The sequence below is a fragment of the Balearica regulorum genome, chromosome 11 (genome assembly GCF_011004875.1).
Source record: "Balearica regulorum gibbericeps isolate bBalReg1 chromosome 11, bBalReg1.pri, whole genome shotgun sequence".
Lineage (NCBI taxonomy): Eukaryota > Metazoa > Chordata > Aves > Gruiformes > Gruidae > Balearica > Balearica regulorum.
In genome coordinates, this window is record NC_046194.1 from 8,487,224 (window position 1) to 8,498,232 (window position 11,009).

Consider the following 11,009-nt stretch of genomic DNA (forward strand, 5'->3'; position numbering starts at 1 on the left):
TGGTTAACTTTGGGGGAGAGACAATTAGAAAATGTTCATGGAGAAACATCTGGCCTTTCTCTTCCTGCTCCATGTCGCCATTCAGAACTTTGAATGAAGAGTAATCCAAATGGGAAAGCATGAAACCTGCTTATGACAGATGCTAATGATTCCTTATGGCTGTCTCTGCAATGCAATCCACAGTTTCAAGAATAAATGGCACTGCTGTGATTCTGTAGCACCAACTCCACAAAACAACCCTACCAGGCAGGGAAACCAGCCACAGATGGGCTGATGCTTGTGATTTAAGGCGCTCAGCTCCAAATCCAGCCACTTATCACTCCTTCCAGAATCTGAGGTCCTCAGTAGCACAGCTCTTGTTGGGCTAGTGTTTACCAAGAGCTGGCTAATGGGTCCAAAATTGACTTTTGGGTTAAATTAAGGAAAAAAAAATGTGTAAAAAGAGAAAGGGAGTTTTGTTTGTGTAAAATGAGCAGAAGTCTGATCAGAATCTGACCCTGCATCTCTTGCTATGTGTGCATGGATGTATGGGTGCAGGGAGGCAGAGAAGTCATAAAAGCTCCTAAATAATGCCTCTAAAGTATTTCTGAGCCATTGCACAAGTAACAATATACAGAGACTTAAATTCAGACACAAGGGATCTGTCTTCTGTGGACAGAAGAATACTCATGTGGAATACGCTTACAAAGAAGCTTCTTTAGGCAAAACAAACAAACAAACACTAGAGTCATTTATCTCCTTGCCCTCTTTTTGTGCTGGAATACAGGAACTTCACAGTGTTACAGTCTAAAACCATGGCAGGGGCCTCCCGCTGTCCCTGCCGAGTTCATCTGCAGAATTCCACTTCAGCACATTCAGCTGGTCAGGAGTAGAGGGCCCATTTCATGGGAGGACAAGGTAGGGTCTATGGAAAAGCAGTCTGTGAGACCAGAATTTTTCCAAGCCAGTGGGAACTGCCAAAGCAGCAATCTCCAAGCCAAAACAGGAAGGAACACCGTAGATTTCAGTAACTATACTGGTAAAGCTTCTTCTCTAAATACTTTTCTTACAAAAAGGAACTACTCTGTGTTTGCCCAAGCGTAATTTCAGTATGAAATTGGTCTTTAAAAACTGGTTAAGTAACCCAAGAGCTAAAATCTTTCTCGATATCGCTGAACAGGACCCACAGCTTTTACCCTATATTCAACTTGGTAAGGTTGGATTAATTGAATGGGGAGATGCAGATTCAGCAGCAGAATTAACAGATTGTAACTCCCGGACAAGAAATGGAACCACAGCTTCTCGACACAGTGACTGCAGCCAGCACCTATCCGTGCCAGACATGCGTACGGTCTTTTCCTGTGCAGCCCTGACAGCATCGATCTCACACCAAGAGGGTCTTTGGCTTCTGCCAGAGAGGAAAGCAAATTGGACGCTGTCATCCTAAACCACAACTTGTTAGTGCCTACATCCACATGTAGAGGAAGGGTCCCCTTTACAAGCTGCTTGGAACGGCAGCTAGATGGCATTGGGATAAAGGAGAGATTTTCAGGTAGGTAAACCCCCAAATACTGCAGGAAGTTGAAATTACAATTAAAGTAGCTCCCACTACTACATGCATTAATAAAATCATTATTGGATTTTTTAGTCTTGGTAAAGGAAAGCAAAGACTTCAGACAAAGCTTCTATCTTTGCGCTAAGAACCTTGCTCATCATCACTACAAACTGCTCTTTATTTTTGCTTTTTCCAGAAGCAGTGAGGCAGTTATCAGGGATTCTCCTCTGCTCTGCGAAGGAGCTTTGCACAGAATAAAGTTATCATGACTGAATTCTTTGAAAACTGATCTTTCAAAAGAAGCCACCTTTGAGTTGTTAGAAAGAAAAACATCTAAGCAGTGTTGAGTTACTAAGAAATACATTCACGCTTAGATAACTGAAAAATTATTCTGTATTCTCAAATTTCCCATAAGTACTCACTTCTAGGCAGGGATCAATCAGAAGGATTTTTAGATCATTACATAGATTTGAGGAGTCATCTAAGAGTCTTCGAAAAATGTCTTCAGTCAGATGCGCGGCTCTGTTAGCATAATACTGTAACTCTCCACAATGGTGTTTTATCTCAACACCACTTGGAACAATACAATATTCATAAAAAGCCACTGCTGGAATATATTATCTCATCAGCACATGATGATAAGATTAAATTGTTTAGTGTTAGAAGTGATAAGGATTAACATATCAATGTTTAGCTTGTTGGAATTGTATTACTTAGTGCCATTGACAGTAATCACATCAAAATTTTGGATAATTTCAAATGATTCAGTAATAATTACCAGATTGCACTGTAGGCAAAGGGAAATGCTGGAATCTGCACAGTCAGTGCAGCATTTGTACAATGACTCAGTGTGATGGGATTTGTACCTTAAGAAAATGGACTGAGCTGATTTACCTTAATCTTCTCTTTGGGAAATGTACTGCTCCAAATTAGAGCAGCAAAAGAGAGATACAAGTAAAAAGAACTATTTTAAAAATTAGCCAGCTGCTCTACAGATCCTGCAACAAATTCTGGACCAGATTTGGGCTCTTTGAGGCAGGGAGTAGCCTACTGCCGTCTCTGTTTAGCTGCTGTTACTGCAGGCTCCTAGACATGGTGGCAATACAAATAAATAGCTAGTGATGACAGCGTTAGGTGTTTGCACATGCAGTGAGCACTTAAGCACAGAACATCTCAGTTTAGCTGAACGGATGCAGCTTTTACACACTGTGTTTAGGCAGTCACTTTCACAAAATTGGCCTAAGAGCTTAACTTTTATTTACCATTACTTGTTTACTATCTTCAGTGTGCTCAACCTACCAGACACACACACATATACACATAAATACAGTAACCTCAGAGAGAGCTTCTGCTTGATGGAAAGCCATAGAATAAATAAGTAGATACATAAACACTGAAAAGACAAGAGATGGTGAGAACAGACTTTCATATCCCTATTTTGACCCCAGTAATAACTAAAATTTGGATGGGAATATGTATGCTAAGGCAACACATAAGCGTTATTCTATGAAATGAGAACAGGATTACAGACAGGAAAGGAGCGGACCTGTTTCCACATGTATTACATGTGCATGTTCTTTCTCACTTTATTCCCTTCTGTGGAAATTGGTCTCCTGTTCTTACAAAACTATTATACAGCAAAGAATGATCTAAGATACGGAACTGGTGTCATGCACTGGAGCATCAACCTTTTTTGCCAGCTACCCAAGGTAGCCACATGATCATGGTGGCTTCCCTTGAACTCATTTATCTTTTGTCACTGCTCACTATGCTCTATCTAAATTTAGAAGGCAGCAATACAATCCTTGCATTGAATAATACTTGTTCTGAATAGTCCCCAAACCCACAAGCAGGAATTGTAGAATCACAGAAACACAGAGCTGGAAGAGACCTCAAGAGGTCACAAGTCCCTCCTCCTGCCCTCTGATCAGACCTTTCTGGGCCGACGCTCATCCAGCCACAGATCCCCCATGCTGGAGCTTTATCATTTCCCCATCAATCTATCCCACTATGCAATAATGTTTTCCTTAAAATGAAACGTTAAACGTCCCTGATTAAAATCAAGTCTATTGTCTTTTATTCTCTCTGCTTCAGACAAAGAAAGCAGATTATGACCCTTCATTTGTCTCTTCTTTAGACTAAAAAAAAAAAAGTCCCAATTCTTTAACTTTCCTTATTCATCTTCTCATTATTTTTGTTGACTTCCTCTAGATCTTCCCCAATAGTCTCGCTGATACCTTACCATGGCTGAGCTGAGCGGACAACTGCTGTCTGTCCCCAAGGCTACCCTTCTGTTCCTGCTCTCAGGCAGGGCACTTCCCTTTGCACAATACCATGGCACTCTTGACTCAGCTTGTGACATCCCAAATTATTTTCTGCTCTATCTGCTATATAGCAAGCTGTTCTCCATCTTGTCTTTCTGCAATTAATTTTTCCTGTCTAAATTTTTTATCTTGCATCAGTCCCAATTTCTCCTCATTTTCCCCTGGACTGTATTTCTAACTTTCAAGATAATTTTGAATTCTAAGCTTGTCCTCTAACATATCAGCAATTCTTACAAATATTATAGGGATGCTTTCCATTCCATCACCCAGGTAATTAATAAACATACTGGACCAAGCTTGGCTTGATTCTGTATCTCTTACATTAAGCAATATGGTCTGATAACTTTACATCTAAGGAATTATTCACCCAGATAAATACCAGTCAACTGGAGCCAAGACGGAGAAATTAGGTCCTTAGAGTATAGATGTATTAGTAGCACAGATTGTTGCAGGTACTTGTCCCAGCAGGAGAGTAATAAACAAGAATGTGCAGTTAAAGCCTATTTGGAAGGAGGGTTGGACAGCTACAGTAGTTTTCATGCCGCCAATTTTCTTTCCATCAGCCATGGCAGTTACATTCACCACAGGAAACCCACTATAATCTGTCACAATATATGCCTTACATTTTTGGATTTAGAACATTTTGAAATACTTTTTCAACATTTTTGAAAATCTTATGCACGGATATAAATATATAGATACATCTAATTTCCCTGGTTTCTTGTTTTAGCTCTTACTCAGCAAGACTCCGACATAAATGAAGCTGAAGACACATGAACATTTTACTGTTGGATACTTCAATGATCAAAGCAATTAGGATCTGTAGGCTCACAGAAAATCTGGGGGCTGTTTTTTTGAACTGGAATATAAAAACCATTATACCAGAGTTCAGACTAAGTCTGGTCAAGCACAACATCTAATACTGTGTAACACTGGATACTTTGGGAATCAGGGTAAGAAATAGATTAATAGGTGGGTGCTTCTTCCTCTAACACCCTCCCCTGGGCCTACCAATGGCTTAAGTATTTTCTGAGCTAGCTTTTTTGTTGTTGTTGTTGTTCAGCTACTATTATTTCAACTAATTTTGGTATTTCTTAAACTGAAATGGACAGTTTAAAACCCCTGGAATCTCAAATTGCATGCAGTGCCAAGGGTCTATTGATTTTCATCTCATAATGCCAATATGCACCCATCGGTGATTTGGCCTGAAACATTTCTGAAAGATTTGTCAGAAACTATCACATGACAACTAAAAGGACAGAAGAAATGACTGTCAAATTAAATTATTTACTTTTCCACAGGGACAATGGAAAAAAAGGACAGTCTTTAAAGGATTAGAATAAATCAGCTACTGCAATCAAATCCGCAAATGCTGCAAAATTGAAAGATGATTGCAAGTGCCGCTGAAGCCACGCAAGGTCAAAATTTTAATGAAGTTCCACTAAAAATGCATAAGTAGTAATTGCGTGAGAGAGCTGAAAAAAAAAAAAATCTGAGAAACGAGGTTAGACAAGAAATAAGATGGAAGTTACAGCTACAATTGCTGAAACATTAGCTCAAATATTCCTAAACTGCTCATCAGAGAAAAAGATAACACATTTTCCACATTGGGGCAGATTTTCTCAGCTCAGTTCCTGTATGCCTAAAGATAAAAGATATGCATATCAAGCAGTATGTATATGTATGGAGAGCAGGAAGGGACAATGCCCCACTTCTACCTCAAGAGTCCTTTTATCTCTCATGAATTTGTATGTGCTTGGCCTTTTTAAGTGTTCACCCTCCACAGTCCCACCACAAATATCCTGAGTGTGCAACACTGGGTTTATTTCCCTTCCTGCTCAGAGCATCTTCTACTCTGGAGCTTTGCATGTGCAGACTATCAGATGAGTTAAATTTCAAGCGCTGAGGCCACTTGTACATGTGTCTGTTGAAATGGAAAGAACAGAAAATACCACATAATTTGAAAATCACCATTCCATTTGTAAGTGTTCCCTTCAGCAGAGCGATTCCTCCCATGCCAGTTGTCTCATTTTCCTCAGAGGAACAAAAACGGATAAATAGACACCGACCCTTTTTATTGCACAGTGTGTTAAAGAAATTCTGTAAGTTAAGGAAAATATAGGTAACCTAATCAAAATTCAAAGGCACCCCAAAACACTCATGAGAAATTTATTTTTACAGATATGGAAAATACAGCCTCATAACTATACATTACTTATGGAGCTTGTAAAAAAATAAATTACATTCTATCCAGTATTTTGACCATTTTTTTGTACCACATGTATTGTACTTTATGCTGTAGAGAATCAATATAAACAATTTTGGTGATATTTTCTGATAGTTGTTGATGAAAAGATGGAAGAAGATGTGGATACAGAATAAGGAGTCAAGAAATCTGGGCTGGGTTTTTTTGCTGTGCTGCTTTGTTCATGACATAACTAGAGACTTTGACTTCAGTGACTCAGTTTTCTCATCTGTAAAAGGAGGATAACATCTGAATGTCTCTCAGTGGAATGGTGAAATTTAATTTCAGCATGTGTATAAAGCACATTGAGATTGCAAAGTGGCAAGGTATTATTACTACACATTATAAACACAAACTCAGGAAATTTGGCACAGAATGCTTCGGGGTTTTTTCCCCTTTAGCTGCCCTTTTCTTTTAAATAATAATAATAATTGGCATTCTATTAACACTGAGAGGAAACAACAGACAAAGGATTCTCTGTGCACACATGCTAAAGTAGGGAAAGCCAATATAACAAACAAAAAACAAAGAACAGGGCAAGCTTGTGGTCCGAATATTCAAGTTAAAAAGGGGCTCTGCTCTGAATTTTTTAAGGTTCCTTTTTTACTCTCTTGAAATACTACATGACCTTACTGCTACTTTTTCCGCATTCTTCCCATTTATGGGCTAATTCTGTGGCCCTCTGACAGGTAAACTTCCCATTTATGATTTCAAAGGGAGTTTTCTGCACAAGGCCCAAAGAACCTTCCCTTTAATATGGCCACAGGTGCTGTTTTATCCTCACTCTTCCCAGGTCATAAATGCAGAGGCAAAATGAGAAGAGACGATTCCAGAATTCATTGATAACCAAATAGGCAGCAAAATAACAACTAGGTGACAAATTTAAGCTAACATAGAAGAATGTCTGGGAATTCATTCAATGGGGTTTGGGCAATTTTTTTCCTGACTGGCAGGACGGCCTCATCCTTATCCCACTCTTGGAAACATGGACAAAAACAGTGGTGCTTCAAGCATGGGACTTAAACCCCAGCCCTGTCGCAAACCAGTGAGTGCTCAGTTGCACAGCAGGAATGACTCAACTCATACACTTGTGGCTGTTTTCCTTTGAATCCAGTGAACCTAAATTTCCATAGGACCGATCCCAGGACTTGCTTCACCTTTAGACCATGGGCCACTCAAGCCTAGCAAATGGTGTGTAGCACCCAGCAGCTACAACCCTCGTGAGCTTGTCCAGTTGTACGTATTTTCCATCGCTTCAGGCCAATGCTGCATTTGCTAGAGCAAGGTATCTCCAACTCTCATCCATCCAAGTCAAGACTAAAACTTGGTGCACCATCTGAAAATTTAGCCTGCTTCCTCTTTGCTTCAGCTTCTCTGTTGGGAAAGTGAGTTTACAGACAGACCGTTTATAATGGCTCATTATAATGACTCCGGACAGCTGGCTGAGAGGTTTCTCTTTCAGAGCTCCCTATCGCAATGCGATTTATCATCATTAATGGCGGGATAACATTTGTGGGGCTATAAATTACCGCCCACACGCTGGCCTGGGGGTAGCTGAGAGCTGGCACTGCCCACCGCGGGTGCAGGCCACGTCCCGCTCTGAGGGGCCCTGGGGTGCTGGGCCCCCCTTCAGGACCAAGCCCACGAGCGACCATGACGGCTCCCGTGGACAGACCGTTCCCAACAGCTTCGGCGCCCCTTATCGGCGGCGTTCACCATCCGCCGCCCCAGGTGGGCTCCGGGCGGGATGGAGCAATGGGAAGGAAAACGCCTTTCGTGCCACCGCTGCCCGAGGTCCGCGACGCTGCAGAAGCCGGAGGCAGCCCCGGGGTTCGCAACGCCCCGGCGCGGCAGGCCCCGCCCGCCACCGCCCTGCCCGGCCCCGGCGAGCAGCCGGGCAGATCGGGCGCTGTGAGGGGCCGGCGCCGGGCGGTCGGCGCGGCGCGGCGCTGCCCTGCCCTGCCCTCCCCCGCGGCGGCGCTGCCGGGCGGTGCGGAGCCTGCGCACTGCGCTCCCGCGTCCCCCTTCTGCCCGGCTCGCAGTCGCGCGTCCCGGCGCTGAAGATGGCGGAGGGCGGCGCGGCCCCCCCCTCCTGCTCTTCCTCCTCCTCTTCCTCCTTGAAGGGGCTGCGGGAGCAGATGGGTGAGAGCGGGCAGCGCGGCCCCGAGCCGGGAGGGGAAGGAAAGGGGAGTGGGAGTGGGGGCGGGGGGGGGGGCGTCTGTCCCGGCGGGGGCGGCGCGGGGACCCCCGCGCTGCGGCGGCCCAAGGGCACGGCCCGCTGTTGGAGCCGGGTGTCCGCCCCCCCCACCCGGTCGCCTTCCGCCCCACAGTACGCCCGGCCTCCTTCCCGGGACGGGGGAAGGGGCACCGGGAGCGGGATGAGGGGGCCGCTGCAGGCCGCCGGGCTTTGTGTCCGGCTGGCGGCGGGCTGAGGGAGAGGCGCTCCGCCCGCCTCCCGCCGCCGGGGCTGCCCAGCCCCAGCCCCTCTCCCCGCCCGCCGGCCCGGACGGGTCTGTGAGGCTGCGGAGCGTCTTTTCCCTCTCCTCGAGGCGTTAATTGCTGACTTGGGACCTCTCGCAGCGTGTAGGCAGCGGCAGAGGCGGCTGCAGGACTGCTTCGTTACATGAATCGCCCATTTTTCACCACTTCTTGACGGTCTGAATTCGGTTTTTCTGGTGGCTCAGACGTTCAGGCCGGCAGCTATTGCAGATGATTTGTCCCAGTGATGTGTCCGATGACTGCACCAAGCCCCAGATGCAGGAGGCGGGGGCAGTCTGTGGCATTGATTCCTAATCAAAGATTTGATAATGCCTTAATTTTTCTAATTTTTATTTTTACTTTTTTGAACTGGTGTCTTAAGAGGGCTAAAGAAATTCTGCTTTGGTTTTGTCCTCGGAAGTGTTTGTGTGCCTATTTATACTTAAAGTCCTTAATAATATACTCTGAAATGAGTATTGTGCATGCATGATGTATGTTCCAAGCATAATTTCATGGCATATCTCCACATGTTAGCTTTGTGGGCGAGCCATTAGAAAAGGTAAACATTTTCTTACCCCAGACTAAAAAAAAAAGGAAAGAGAATTGTGGTTTGATCTAAACTAACTAACCTGGACTGGGTACTAAAACTACTCTGGCTTGATTGTTTTCAGTGTACCTGTGTAATTACATAAAGAGGAGTGCTGGCAAAAGGTCCTGAATGCACAACACTCAGCTGGCAACCTTTCTTCTTCAGTGTGTTGTGTGTCAGAAATATTATTTAATTACTTCTTATTTCTCTTTCAAAATTAAGACAATCTAGTGCTCCAGAAAGATAATGATCTGCCCGAAAATAGCACTTTTCACCTGCACAGACCAGTCTGATCTTTATCCTTGCTGCTAGAACTGCTGAATTTTCTTTTGTGTGTTGGATGCACTTATACTGTGGCACCTAAGTTTTTCTAAGGATGGGCACCCACGTTTGCTGACAGCTGTCATGACCTAGATTTAGTCCCAAAACCAGAGGCAAAATGTTCCTTGAACCAGGCAGCTCCATCTCCCTTTAGATATGCACATGTTCTAATATGCACGTCATGTTAAAAAAAACCAAAACCCTTGCTAGATCCTGGAAAGGCTAGACTTTGAATTTTTTTTCCCTGAAGGGGTAGAAGTCACTGAGCCAGAATCCAAACTTCACTTTACATAGAATGCATTTCTAGCAGTTACGTGCTAGAAAATGAACTCACTGCTAACGTGAATTGAAGCAATACTGTCTGTGAGTGCACAGGCCACTGCAGTTCTGCTCCTGACTTCTTGTCAGTAGCCCTCCCTCACTCTCTGGGGAAAGCAAATGATGTTTAGAAATCATTCTTGCAATCCAGTGGTTAACAGTGGAATTTGCAAGATAATTGCCACTGTTAGGAGAAGTTGTGAGCAGCAACCAAGTCTGATACTGCAGCTGTTTGGAGATGTAGAAAAAATACAGCAGGAGGAACCTCCTTTGGTCCCATGCTGCTGTTAGGCGTATTCAGAGAGGTGTGGAGAGGGATGTCACTTTTTGCCTTTCTAAGCTCAGTTGGCTGCGTGGGGAGCTTCTCAGTTCCAAAATACCTGATAACTAGAATACTTGCATCCAGTTTCTGCTGGCCTGTGGGCAATTCTGTACTTCGCTGTCTTAATCTGGAGAAGAAACCTCTGTGCAAAACAAATATAGTGCAGTGCACCTTCAGTCATTTGCCAGTGATCTTCACGTTGGGAATCTCATGTTTAAAGACAATAAATATAAATTTGCAGTGTCTTGCTGAGAAACCACAACTCTTTCTGGTAGTTTGACTAGGCGGTGTACATGTACCTTTTGTGTAGGTACCTTTTGTGATCTTTTTTACAAGATACTGCTGGGTCCTTGTTTCCTGCTTCCACTCTCTGTTACCAGCCTCTTGATACTGTTTTGATCTGTGGCTTATTAGTGCTTGTTAATTATTATAGGCCTTGAAAGTGTAGAGTCCCATGGTACCACTTGTTACTAGCTTCCGTACCAACGTGGTAAGTTTAAAGAGAATCTTTTTCTTGCCAATTCGATCTAGTATTGAGGTAAGGAAAAGGTGTTTCTCTTTCTTTGAGTATCAACTGTAATTAAGATTTTGCAGGCCAAATCATGCCTGCTATGTCAGTTCTGTGATTCCTTGCAATAACTTTCTGCCCTTACACACTTGCCCAATCTTACTTACTTTAGGTGAGTGACAAAAAGCAGAATTTGCTGCTACAACTAGAAGCCAGTTAACATTTCTGTCGGTGATGCATGAACATCACTTAATATTAGAAATTAATTGTGATTGTACACTGTGAAACAGCAGTGCATAAATGGCACTTACTCCATGCTTGTGATCCATGCTGCTGTCATCCTTCAGGGGTGAAGAGGAATTTTTGCTCA

The 11,009-nt window shown here is 43.6% G+C and overlaps 1 protein-coding gene across 1 annotated transcript in view; it reads left to right on the plus strand.

Moving 5' to 3' along the window:
* Nucleotides 1-8,028: 8,028 nt before the first annotated feature.
* MAP7D3 (MAP7 domain containing 3) overlaps nucleotides 8,029-11,009 on the plus strand; it is a 45,009-nt gene continuing 42,028 nt past the window's right edge. The window contains exon 1 of the mRNA XM_075763142.1: nucleotides 8,029-8,245. Coding sequence (XP_075619257.1) covers nucleotides 8,167-8,245 — 79 coding nt within the window. The 5' untranslated portion in view covers nucleotides 8,029-8,166. The remainder of the gene's footprint in view (nucleotides 8,246-11,009) is intronic.